The sequence below is a fragment of the Peromyscus leucopus genome, chromosome 4 (assembly GCF_004664715.2).
Source record: "Peromyscus leucopus breed LL Stock chromosome 4, UCI_PerLeu_2.1, whole genome shotgun sequence".
Lineage (NCBI taxonomy): Eukaryota > Metazoa > Chordata > Mammalia > Rodentia > Cricetidae > Peromyscus > Peromyscus leucopus.
In genome coordinates, this window is record NC_051066.1 from 9784886 (window position 1) to 9798430 (window position 13545).

The 13545-nt window shown below is 49.8% G+C and overlaps 1 protein-coding gene across 13 annotated transcripts in view; it reads right to left on the minus strand.

Moving 5' to 3' along the window:
• Positions 1-13545, minus strand: part of Rapgef1 (Rap guanine nucleotide exchange factor 1) — a 123781-nt gene that overhangs the window by 40316 nt on the left and 69920 nt on the right. For all 13 annotated transcript variants that reach the window (XM_028883302.1, XM_028883300.1, XM_028883305.1 and 10 more), the window contains 5 exons: positions 12370-12526; positions 2987-3075; positions 2014-2169; positions 1433-1553; positions 885-1068 (listed from right to left, as the gene is read on the minus strand). In XM_028883302.1, the coding sequence (XP_028739135.1) occupies positions 885-1068; positions 1433-1553; positions 2014-2169; positions 2987-3075; positions 12370-12526 (707 nt within the window). The remainder of the gene's footprint in view (positions 1-884; positions 1069-1432; positions 1554-2013; positions 2170-2986; positions 3076-12369; positions 12527-13545) is intronic.

Genomic DNA, 13545 nt, shown 5'->3' on the forward strand with positions numbered 1-13545 from the left:
CCATCACTGCCCAGCAAAAGTTCTTCAAGTTTCTTTTTTTCCCACAACCCTATCGCTACATTTTATTTTTTGCTTATTTGTTTTTAAGACATGGTTTCACGATAATATAGCCCTGGCTGGCTTGAGACTTTCTCTGTAGACCAAGCTGGCCTAGAACTTATAAAAATCTTCTTGCCTCTGCCTCCTAAGTACAGGAATGTGCCACCCTCTTCCCATCCTTTTTAATCTAACTAAGAAAGCAGCATGTCATTGATCTTAGAGTTTGTCCATGCACCAACACCCATAAGTGACTTTCACTAGCTACAGGCGATTCTGTCAGAGCAATGTCCCCCATTCATCTGACCCCACTAGAGACTCCCATCAGGGTCTCCAGATTATCATCCGTTAATTCTTTGTAGGTTAGCCTCCTCAGACAGGAGCCTTGCCAACAGTCTCTCCTTTGTGCTTAGGGCACTTTCTCAGAGGGGAAAGGATCTAGTTCCAGGACACAAACAGGTTGGTACTGGCAAGCCCCCGCCAAGTAGTCCTGCTGCCCTTGGTCACTGGTGCTCAACAAGGATAGGGAGGCTGCTTGATGCTTTCAACCTCAGCAAGTCCCTTCAGTAGCTCCCTCCCTCCCTGACAGCCCTATCTGCACATGGACTGAGTCAGGATGTACACTGCCAGGTTACCTGTGAGGAGGGTGACTCCCTGAGCATCTGCTGTGTGACTCTGCATTGTGATTTCATATATGCTTTCAGCCTCTTCCAGAGTAGACACCATCCTCATTTTGCAGATGAGGCTTGGATTTTTCACCCAGCTAATGCTTGGAAATCAGCTGACTCAGGCCCAGAATCAAAGGACCCAGGGATCTTTGGAGAAAGGAGAGGGCTGTGGTGGCTTACCTAGTGTTTCACAGCTTGTGTTCCGTGAGCACTGCCCACTATCCCTGTCTAGGGAGGACAGCTGCTCGTCTGACCGGCTGAGTTTGCCTGTGCTGCTGCAGGGGGACAAGCGAGGAGACTCACCACCGCAGGAGCGGCTGCCTCCTGACAGGCGCCTCTGGGTGTAACAGTCAACATCAAAGTCCTAGAGAAGAATGCAAAGGAGCCTCAGTCATCCTTGGGAAAGGCAGCAGGGACCAGGGACAGGCAACTGGCAGGCCTAATGGCTCAAAGGCCACCTCCAATGGCCGTGTAGGATCTGGATGAGACAGGGAACGAACTGGGAGGAGTGTGGGAGTGTGTGAATGGGGATGTCCTTGGGAGATGCCCAAGGTGTGTCCACTGCCCATGTCATCGGGGTTGGGGGATGGTCATGGATTGCCCTCCCACAAGCCCCTGGATGTGACTAATGGTGGGTCTAAAGATTACCAGGTGACTTTCAGCTTTAGGACTCTATCCCCAAACCCCAATTCCAGTCCTCCTCCCCAACAGAAAATGGACTGCATTACCTGCCTATTGATTCCAACAGGCAGACTGGAGCCGCTGGTAGCTCGACTCATAGGGGCTACCACAGCCACGCGGGTGGGGGATGGAGCTGACTGCCTTTTCTTGGGTGGCAAAGCTGGTGGACTAGAAGAGACAGAAAGTGCAGGCAAACTGTACATCACAAACAAGAGTGCTTTAGAATGGTTCTAGGGAACAAGACATGAGTGAAGCTCCTCCTCCACAACTAATTTCCACACTTGAACTGCCTCCTGTTCTCCTCTTGCCGATCACTGTATCAACGCCAAAAGAACACAACCCCAAAAGATTCTTTTCCTTCCATAGTAAATCATGCCTGGTTTCAATGGATAGAGAACAAGACAAGCTTAAATAGCATAGAGCCTGTGCAAGGGCCCTGGGGCAAAGCCTGACCACCTTCAGAGATACTCCTCTCTCAACAGTGCCAAGCCACTGGCGCGTTTAAGGAGCCAGAGTCTCACCCCAAGCACACCATCACCCTTGGCTCATTCTACCAGCTTCTCCCCACATTAGGTACAAATGGGAGCGCTAGAAAAAAATCTCCTCAGAAAGAGTTTAGGATAATTACCTGTTATCAACCACCCGAATGCCAGGTAAGGGGGGTTTGGGGGGTGCGACCTCTTCACTAGTGGAGTCTGGGAGCAGTTCAGTGGACGGTGACACACCTGTTGTCGTCTTGTTCAGAATCTCCATTTCTCTGTCTGTCAGCGGGAGCTCAGGGTGGCTGGAGAAACAGAAAGAGCGAGGGCTCACACACAGTCAGAGCGAGGCTCACACACAGAGTGCATGCAGGTCCTGGGCGTGAGAGCGAGGCTCACACACACACACACACACACACAGTCAGAGTGCATGCAGGTCCTGGGAGTGAGAGCGAGGCTCACACAGTCAGAGTGCATGCAGGTCCTGGGAGTGAGAGCGAGGCTCACACACACACACACAGTCAGAGTGCATGCAGGTCCTGGGAGTGAGAGCGAGGGCTAGGGGGATGATGGGGCTGAGGAGGAGCTCCATGCATAGTCCTGGGGTTCCCACAGAGTTTTATCACTGACCAGCTACCAGACTGCTCTAAAGTAACATGTCACATTTTTAACATGGGCCAGTCCTTGAAACTAATGCAAAACAGTAAGGTTGTCCTCATCTTACTAAGAAAACATTTTGGCACTGGCCTCGGAGTTTGTCCATGTATCAACATCCCATTGACTGAGTTATATTAAATAATCCAAGATCTCCCACAACCCCTCACCCAAGGTCCTGGGAGTTCATGGTGCAGTGCCAGGAAGCAGAGGACAAAGAACAGGCAGTCACTTTCTTTCGTACACTCTTGCGCAGCTGAACTTGTAAAGTGCAAGGCAACACTTTGAAACTTATACAGAATATAGGCCTTAAAGCATCATCGGGTACTCACCAAAACTTATGCCTGGAAAGGGAACCAGGGCTGCCCACAGCTGCTCAATGCTCCCCGACTGCCTGGCTCCCATCTTTTGCTAAGCGTGGGCTTGGTCCTACTGAGACCTCAGTGACAGAAGTCTGCTCAGACTTACCCATCAGGCTTGCTGGCTGGGGAACTGGGCTTCACCGGGCTTGTTGGTGATGGCCGCCCCTGCTTCTCAATGGTCAGCCTCACTAGCTCCTGCACTCCACAAGAGAGAAAGGAAAAGAGAGGGAGGGGAATGATACCACTATACCTTTAGTAAGAGGCAGGACTTGCAAGTCCCGCTTTTGTGTCCACACATTTCTCAGGAAGGGTACCGTATACAGTTCCTAATGTGCCTCTTTCCCTCTAAAAATACCATCACAGCACACTGCAAAGCTTCAACTGCATCATACATTTCCTCTTAAAAGGAGAAATGGAAGTCTGGGTCTTTAGATGAACAGACCACTGCACACTTGGATTCCTGTGCAGTCTGGGAAGGGAGCAGAAGACAATTTTGGTTCCCCAAAGTTGTCATGTTATGTACAATGGTGCCTTTAGCCATCTGGTGTCTGGCTTTGAGTGTTTTCCCAAAGTGTACTGGCTCAGTTGAGGCAGGAACTGAAGCGCCAGTGGACTGGCTGGGAACCTTGTCAATGGTCATGTTAAAGGTCATGTGACTCAGCAGACAGCTGGGTTTGAAAGAAGATACAAAATGGTACTTTGAAATAGCAGAAAAGAGTCTGATCAGGCTCCTAGAGATCACGGAGTAGGTGAGGCTAGCTGGCCAGAGAGCTCTAGGGATCCACCTGTCTCTTGACTCCCTAGTGCTGGGATTACAATTTTGGCCACCACACTTGGTTTTTCTATGCACTGTGGGGATTGAACTCAGGTCATGATTGTGTAGGAAGTACTTTATAGAATGAGCCACCAACTCCAGCTCCAGCTTTCAAAATCTTTGTGGAGACAACTCACGTACCACAAAATTCACCTACTCTAAGTGTGTGAGAACATGTGCAATCCTTAGCACATCAGCTTAAGGACAGAAGCTCTATACCTGCACTCTATACCTGCACGGTCCCCTCATTCTCCTGCCGCTCCTGGCCACTAGCACTCTATCCTTGGCTACCCTGCACCTGCCTCAGCAATCCTCCTTCTTTTGCTTGAGTCAGCTGCCACCTTTTGGGGAGCCCCGGTTTGTTCCTTTCCACCACTGAGCAGTGTTCTGGTATATTGTTCCACACAATCTCCTCACTGCTCTCTAGCTGGTGAGCTTCTGGTGATGACCATAGGTCATGACCTATGGTCATGAGAGAAGAGCATGCCACCTCTGAGGACACAGAGGTGGGTCACCTAGCCACATCTCTTCAACCAGGGCTGAAGGACTAGCTTCTCCTAAAGCAGGCTCTTCAGACAACACAAAACTAGGAAAAAAGATGAACATACAAAAAGAAATATTAAAGAGGAATTTCACAAATGGGAAGGATGTCTCGATCATGAGAGCTTCTCAAGCTTGCTGGCAACAAAACAGAGACTTGCAGACACAGAGCGGGGGGTGGGGGTGCGGGGGGTGGGATGGGAGGGGACAGTGTCAGTGAGAATATGGGTCACTCTGGGCAGTGGACAATGGTCCAGTGCATGACCTACTGGCACATATCAAAAGCCTCAAATATTTATAGGAGAATTTTGTCTGAGGAAAATGTCGTGGATATATGCAAAATCTCAGCTATGGAGGATGTCACCAGGGTAAAATGAGACTACTCAATAGCCCACACTTAAACACTCACTACAAGTACCAAGTATGTAGATGTGACAGAACCCAACACTCTATAGTCAATAAGAAGGAAGTCACAGCAGGAACATGGCTCACAGCATGAAAAGACGGTGGAACAACGGGAATATCGGGTGCTGGAAAGCCCTACCTGCCTCGTTGGGGTACAATGTAAATTTTGAAAACAAGATCAACCCCGCTGCCCCTTTTAAATTGTATCTTCTAAATTTTCTAAAACAGAACTAGATTAAGTCTGAGAAATTATCTCCATGGAAACAGACCCAAGCTCCCCTCATTCTGTTCTTGGAGCCATGTGGGAAGTACGATCCTTGGGGGCCTGAGGCTAACACAGGAAGGAGGCCTTCTTCTACTTGTTCCCACGATTCAGAACTGAGGAGAGAAAGCAGCCAGAGGGAGGCTGCCTCCTCACCCACTGCCTGGGAACATGGGAGAGCAGTAGAGGCAGCGCACTCTGAAAGCCCCATAGCCTTGCCTGGGATCCAAGTGTCAGACCTTAGTGACTTGAAAGCTCCACATCCACGTAGTGTGGGCTGGCCTTGAACTCTCAATTCTTCTGCCTCAGCCTCATGAGTGGGGGTATTGCAGACATGTGCTGCCATGCTAAGCTAAACTCTTTCTAGCAAGCAGGACAAAAGAATACAGAGAAGTCTGCACTTTGTGTCTGCCAATAAAGAACAAATTCCAGTTCCTCCTGACTAGGGAGCAGTTAGGGTGAGATGCTATCCCCCTGGAAAGGCAGCTGTGACCTCATCTAATGAACAGAAGACAGCAAAAGGATCCTGGGGTAAGAAGCACACACGTGCAAGTGTGACCCCAATTCTAAGACCACATCATGACACAGTGGAGGCTGGGAAAGGGGCAGGCAGCTTTTCTCTGCCAACCTTCCTGCCCAAACAGAAGGAAGGGCTTTGGTTTCAACTTGCCTGAACGATTACATACAGAAGGCTCCAGGAACCTCTAGCATCTAAGTAGCTTCCAATACTCTGATTTCATTGAGTGCTTCCCACCTGTGGATTGGCCAGGGCCCAATGTCTTGTGAAAAGTCAGGCCTCTGGAAGGCAGAGTTTCTCAAAGCCAGGGTCTTTTTAAATGGAGCCCCACATTAAAAGGTAAGTTAGAAAGGTTGTTCTGGACTCTTCTGTCAACAACTATAATTGAGATCAACTATTAGTTCACTGAAAATCAGTTTTCAAAAGTCAAAAAAAATACATTTGGAAAAGATCTTCCTACAACCATGAAATGTTTCCACGTTCATTTTATTCATATTGACCATGACTGCAGAGACAGAAAGTCTCCACTTTCTCCTGGGGATGACACAAAGACCTGAGTGGCAAAGGGGGCCCACACTGCTGTGATAGTCCTGGCACAATGACCCCAAGGGCAGCATGGTGGCTAGTGTTCCCTGAGTTCTCACAGCGGGACTACTCCACTGGAAGCACACCAGCTACAGCCTGGATTTCATCGGTCACCCCATTCCTCTTGGGCCCCGTGGTCTCTAAGCACTGTTCCTGGGCACAGGAAGTCTGCGGTTACACTCCAAAGCCCAGTGCCGCCGTCTAGTTCTTCACATACTTCGTAAGGGTCAGGTCTGGCCTGACATGTGAGGAACACAGGTCAGTGGGGACTGGGGTGGATTCCTGTGACAGAGGCTATAGGACACACACATGATCACAGGGGTGTCCAGCCCCAAAGTGACTTTGTTGTCATTTTGCTTTGTGCTTTTGAGACAGGGTCTCTCTGTAGCACTGGCTGTCCTAGGGCTCTTTATGTAGCCCAGGCTGGCCTCGATCCCAGAGATTCTCCTGCCTCTGCCTTCTGACTGCTGGGACTGAAGGCATATGCCACCATGCTCAGCCCCAAGTGACTTAATGGAGACAAGGAACCTCTTCTGCCTACATCTCAAGTGGCAGCAAGAAGCAGCAAGTGGAGGAAGTACTCGCAGCCACACAAAGCCGACCAGCACGAGGCACATGAGGCACAGACGGAAATGGGGAGCAACCGCTGGGGAGCAACGGGAATTCCTTACACACGTCTGGAACCGGGGACTGAAGGTGCCACACTGTACCTGGGATGGCCAGGAAGCACTAGTTCTGAAAAGTGTACAGACAAGGAAGGTTCTCTTTCAGACTCATTCTGGCTGTCGATGGAAACCCAGCAGGACATACCACCTTCTATGGCATAGCCTGAAACTCTGGGGCACAGCAGTCACCACCACCAGTTACTGCTCTTACCACGGGGCACCTTTCTTGGAATCACAGGGCTATGTGGGAAGCTTCCTTTCTCCACTAACAAGCCGAGGGCCTCTGGCCTCCCAAGGGGGACACGCTGACTCTACACCGCCAACTTTCAGGAGCAATAACTCTAAAATAGATTATAAAAACTTTAAATGAACAAGATGAGGCTGGAGAGATGCCCCATGGTTAAGAGCACCGGCTGCTTTTGTAGAGCACCCAGGTCCAGTTCTCAGCACCTACATGGGGCAGCTTACAACTGCCTGTAACTCTGGCTCCAGGGGATCTAACACCGTTAGATCTCTGGCCTCTGTGGGCACTGTACACATGTGGTGCACATACAGACAAAGTAGGCAAACACACACATAAATAAAGTTTTAAATAAACCAAAGCCCCGAAGTTTCACGAAGAAGGAGATATCCACTTGCTGCTGCTGCTGTATACTGGCTCTATTTTGCACACAGGCTCTATCTGGGTCCTAGATTGTAAAAAGCAAATCTTTTAAAAACAGCAAACCTAGCCTAGTGGTGGTGGTGCAAGCCTTTAATCCCAGCACTTGGGAGGCTGAGGTAGGCAGATCTCTGAGTTCGAGGCCAGCCTGGTCTACAGAACAAGTTCCAGGACAGCCAGGGCTACACAGAAAAACCCTGTCTTGTAAAAAGAAAAAGGGGGGGGGGGGGGGAAGCGAACCATACCCTGAGGCCAAAGCCAGCCCGGGACTTGTTTCTAGAAAGCTCTCAAGGTAGGGCTGACTCAAACAACAAAAGCACCAAACAAGGGCTGTGCAACAGACTGTCTGTGGCCTGAAAGGCCTGAAATATTTGCCATGTGGCCCTTCCAGAACAAAATGCCTTGCACCAGGACGGGCATGTGGAGGTTCCAGGAAGGAAGTGTCACTCGGGATTTGCAATCTGCAGTCTCGAGAGCCAGTGAATGAAGAGAAGAAACAGACTGGCCATGCCTGGCATGCGGGGAACTGGTGGGGCCCTGATGCAACTCTGGGCAATAAACGTAAGAGACGCTCTGTGAGGAGCTCTAAGGAGCCTCCTTAAAAGGAGAGGCTACGGCTCCCACCTCCTCTTCCTTGTCTGAAATGTAGCCACAGCAGCTGGAGAGGAAGCAGCTCCCCGAATCACAGGCTGGAATCCATGTGTACGGACGGCAGGAGGGTGGGACAGGTGCATCCTTGACCACTCAGGAACCTCACACTAGCCTTTGCCTGTCTCTGAACTTCATATATGGAACATATTTGTTGTCGTGTGTGCAGACCAGAGGTTAATCGCTCTCTACCTTTTGAGGTAGGGTTTCCTTTTGGACTGGGAACTTGCCTACGTGACTAGACTATCTCATCAGCAAGCAACCAAAACCAGTCTATCTTGACTTCCCTTAGTGGTAGGATCATGGGTACAAGTTGCTGTGCCTAGTTTTTTGGTTGTTTTTTTTTTTTTTTTTTTTTAATAACACCATGTTCAGGATCTGACTCAGCTCTATGGGTTTTGGGGCAAGCACTTCACAGACTGGGTCCAAACCCTCCAAAAGTTTTATGTCTGACTTTGTTTTCACACTGATTGATGGGTTGATTGCATGTGTATGCATGCACGTGTGCTATCGTCCCCACGTGGAGGTGAGAGGACATCATGAGGGGCTCGGCCTCAGGTCAGCAGGTCTGGCGGCGAGCACTCTTCCCTGCCCAGCCATCTCCAGCCGCAAATGTCCTGTCTTTAAAAGCTTCTCCTTGGTTGAGTTTGTGTCCTTGCTGCTGTGGTTAGAAAGCATCCCTTTCCTCTAGGTGTTCCTTTGTTACACAAGCTGAGTCTGCTACGCAAGCCCAGTCCTGGTGGTGACCGCCAAGTGACAAAACTCTGGGTCTCCACAAGGTTTTCCCCAAGGCTTTCAGCGGAAGAAAGTGAGAAAAAAATTCCTTGTCTGTGTCTGTCTGTCTGTCTGTGTGCCCACAGCGGTCAGAAAAGGGGAGCAGATCCACTTTAGCTGGAGTTATGGGGGAGCTGCCTGATACGGATGCTGAGAACTGAACTAGCAGGAAGTGCTCTTAGCTACCGAACCATCTCTCCACCCCCATTATTATTATTTTAAATTATAAACATTTTAGTCTATATGAGTGGCTGGAGGCGGGGGATATAGGAGGCTGGCAGGGAGGCCCTAACATCTCCAAGAGCAAATGGTGTCAGATCTGAGGTCCGAAGGGAAGTAGGCATTGAACTGGCCCAGACTGGAAGATCTGAATTTGTGAGCAGCCATAATTCCCATCCACGACTAGTAAATGTGAGCTACTCTGATGAAGGTTTCCACTGTGAACAGTGCTCAGCCCTGCCTGCTGGTCAACCAACACCTGCCAGGTACTTCACAGACAGGATCCTCTCTCCCTTCACACCTTCCCACGAGAATTTCAGAGGAGTCACTCATCCAAGGTCACAGAGCTAGTGGCGTCTATGGAAATCTTCAGATTTCCATGGCAAATGACAGTACTGATGTGGGAAGGAAATAATCTGTCTTTCCAACTCGTGCTCAATCTTTACTCCCCCGCCCCCCCCCCAAATTCCACTGAACAACTGAATGAGCTCCTTAGGGGTGGTGAGTCAGTCTGCAGGAATGTACCATTTCTCCTCCGAGCAGGACAGTAGGATGAAGACAGCCAGCTAAAGCCTTTGTATGTGCATACTCCTGGCCCTCCCAGCTGAGGCAGCTTCCTCACATACCAGGACATGGGCTTGTAAGGTGTCCTTGTGAGGTGGGAATGAGGAGGATCCTTTGGGTGATCTCCTAGGAGGGGCAGGGGAACGTGACTTGGTGCCTAGGTCCAGCCGACATGTGTGAAAATCAGGAGCCTGCCACTGGCTGTGAGTTCTCCTGAACCTTGCCTGGCCTACCAGGGAAGGTGCCTATCCTCAGAGGGCTGTTACAAGTATAAAGCTGGGTAGTGTAAAAAAGCACCCATCAGGCTGGGAAATAGTAGCGCACGCCTTTAATCCCAGCACTCGGGGAGGCAGAGGCAAGTGGATCTCTTGTGAGTTCCAGGACAGCCAGAACTACACAGAGAAACCCTGTCTTGGAAAAATCAAAAATAAAAAACACAAAACAATCCAAGAAACACAAAACCCCAACAACAACAAAACAACACAAAAAACCCCACCCATTGTTTGCTATTATTACTATACAATTCTAATTACAAATGCCCATGCTGACCAATTTCGCTCCTTGACGGACACCCTCTAGGAGAAGCTTCCAGTACCACAGGCCAGCTGACCTGGCTTTCCTTAGGGACGTTTCTCTGACCTCCTCTGACCCCTGCCTTAGCATCAACACTCCTTTCACGTAAACTGTGGACTTCTCTGTCAGGACCTGCGTCACTGTCGTGTGCAGTCCTGTCCCACTACGGGCACACAGGAGGCTCTTGATAAATGCTCAGTAATAACCAGGACAAAACTGAACACAGAGCCCCTCATCTCCGGGCACTGTGTCGTGGCTAAGGCATCCATACACGCAGGCGTGCACTTGTGCGGGTGTGCACTTGTGCGTGTGTAGGCTTGCCTTCATGGCCGTGTGTGTGCAGGTCAGAGGACAACTGTTCTGAGTCTGTTCTCTCCCATCTTTTTGTTTGAGGCAATCTCCCTTGTTACTTCTGGTCCCATGCTGCATATTCCAGACTTGCTGGCCCGAGAGGTCAGGCAGCCTCTTGGCTCTACTGAGCCTTTTCCTCACCCTTGTTCTCGCTAAACTACTTTTCAAAACAGCTGTGAAAAAGTTATTTGCTCTCAGGTGCTGGCAAGTTCAAGTTCCACAGGCTGTGCCTGTGCGCTGCCATCTCCCCGGGGTCACACTGAGAAATCAGCAATCTTCCCAACAGGCCTTCTTCTGACCAGTACAGCTGTGCTTTCCTGATTCCATAAGAGCTTCCACTCTGGAGTGTCCTGGAGCTCCTGCGGAAGCCTGATCTCTTGTTTCAGCTGTTCTGACTGTTAGGACGTTTCATTGAGATCAATCTGACTGAAGGAAACCTAAACAATATCGCCTGGAAAAGAATTCTGGTTTCCGGAGCTGGGACAGGAGAAGCAGGGATGGGCGAGCCAGAACTCGGCCAGAAAGTATGGGAAGGTCATGTCCACCCTGTCCACTGACTGCCTGAAAGGAGCCACAGTAAGGACGAAGGGGACAAATTCTGCAGTGGCTACGGCCAACACCCATGGCCTCATCAGTTAAACCAGATGACGTGACGTCTGCTGACTGTGACAAGACAGCATGGAGCGTCAGAGAAGCCTGTCATATGCCTGTCATATGCTCTCCCTCCCTCCAAGCAAACCCAAAGCTCCCTGGAGACACAGCAGCCTCTACTTTAAAGGTGCTTGGGAAGGAACGCCTGGGGCTTCAGCTAACACAGCCCATTTGGGAGTGATTTCTATCACCAAACAATATCTCCTTGGCCTTCTCTCTGTAATTTAAACCCTTTGGGGTCTTTGTTCTATTTAGAGCTTCTAAAGAACACACCAAGAGGCAAGTTTCAGGAACCTCATAGCCTGGTTGAGTAGAGAAGTCTTTCTGACCTAGGCTAACTAATATGGTTATTGTTTTGGAATAAGGGTCTATAAAAGGGACATAGCCCTTCCAAACCACATCTATAAAGCATGCATTTAGCAGCACATAACTAATAATGAACAGCAATGAATGTCTACAAGCTTGGTGTATTCCAGGCATTGTTCTTAAAGCACCATGCATTAACTAATCCAATCCTGCAATGTTACAGGGCAGCCACTGCTGTCACACCTGCTTGTGGGTGTGCTCAAGGTGTCATCAAGATGAACTAAGGGAGTAACTGCCAAGTCTACAGACTATAAGTGGGGAACCTGGCATTCAAAGCAGGCCAGCCCCTCGGCCTCTCAGAACCGCTCCTCCTGTCCACTGCAAAGCCCTTTCCAATCTGTGCCCTCCATTCCCCATTGCTTCTCACTGCTAGGATTTACATTCTCAGCCTGGCTTCTGGGCCCCAATCCCAGGCTCTCTATAGCCTGCACTTTGCCATAACTGTGGCTCCTAACTCCTATGAGGCTATCTGCAATGGCTCAGATAGTTAAGCATATGGATCACATCACAGAGATCAAGTACATTCTGTTCCAACCACTCAACCCTGCTCTTCTACCAGGAGTCCTAGATGCTCCTGACACAACAAGGTAATGAATGGTTGAGACACTTGGAGTTTTGCTAAAAGGCAGTACAAATATTTGCCATTGCAGCATGGCAAGCTGGTGCATGTTCTCAGCCAGACCTGGGACATACTGCCCACAGAGGACTGAACACCAAATGTAGGAGGGGCTGATGGTCTCTGGCAGCGTGAGAATGAAGCAGTTACTTGGACAGAATTGGCCCATCCCATAGCTCTGGAAGACATTCACTCCAGTGTATGGTCTATAATCAAGTTCACAGCTTCTGGCAGCAGGCTGGCCGCTCAGTTAGGGCCACCTGGAACGTGACCATTACCTTCACTCCATCCAGCACAGCTTTGATGACCCCCTTCACACTCGTCACCATCTCTTTATCTTCTGAGTTCACACCCTCCAGCATCACCTGGTCAGACCATCGGATGAGGTTGGCGAGGCTCTGGTATACTCGGCTATAGCAGGAGGAGAGGGCTGAGCTACAGGGAGGCGGAGAAGGGTAAAGAGCATTAGAAAGCAGTCTGCATCATTCCCTCCCTCCCTCCCTGGGAGCACTAAGGGAGCCAGCATTTCAGTGTCCAGGTAACATTTCTTTTATAAAACCCATGGTTTTCTTTTTTTTTTTTTTTTTTTTGAGACAGGGTCTTGCTCTGTAGCCGAGACTAGCCTTGGCCTGACTTCTTAATTCTTCTGCCTCAGCATCCTGATGCTGAGATTAGAGCAAGTGCCATAGTCACTCAGTTGATCTCTCTCTCTTTGGTTTTTCAACACAGGGTTTCTCTGTGTAGCCCTGGCTGTCCTTGAACTCACAGAGATCTGCCTGCCTCTGCCTCCAGAGTGCCTGTACGATGAGTCTTCTTAAGGAATTCTTGAAAGGGTTACTGCTCTCATTTCAGACTTTATACATTGTAACAGAAGAGCAAACTCCCTCACTACTAAAGCAGACACTTAAAAACCAAGGGTACAATTTAGATAAGACAACACAATGTTGTAAGATGTGACTAAAGCAGGCCCGAACACCAGCGGTCTTTAAGCACTGTACCGATGAGGCTCTGGGAAGTGCATCAGCACAAGGGAAGGAGCTACGCTCTCTGCCAGCCATGGCTGCGCTCTGTATGCACCAACAGAACACAGCAAGAAGGAAAGCAAACCCCTCTGGTCCCTGAGAATGAGGGGAGCAGGTCAAGAAGCCTGGGGATGGTGTCACGGGCTCACAAGGATGAGGCAGGAGGGAAAGGGTGAACCAGTTCTGCCGCCTGTCTGGCAGGTCAAGTGCCCTGGGGACATGCCCAACACTAGCAGCAGGTCCTCTGGAGTTTTTGTCCTTCTATCGGCCCTGCCGGTCCAGCTGCTTTCCTCCACCACCTTTTCCTTCTCTGCAGCTCTCTCACTGCCTTCCTCAGTGTGCACTCATCACATCCTGGGGAGCTCAGCTTTTGAACTCGATTTGAACTCTTCCTGGTGGGGGCCCTCACATGAGAACAGAGGTATGACAGCA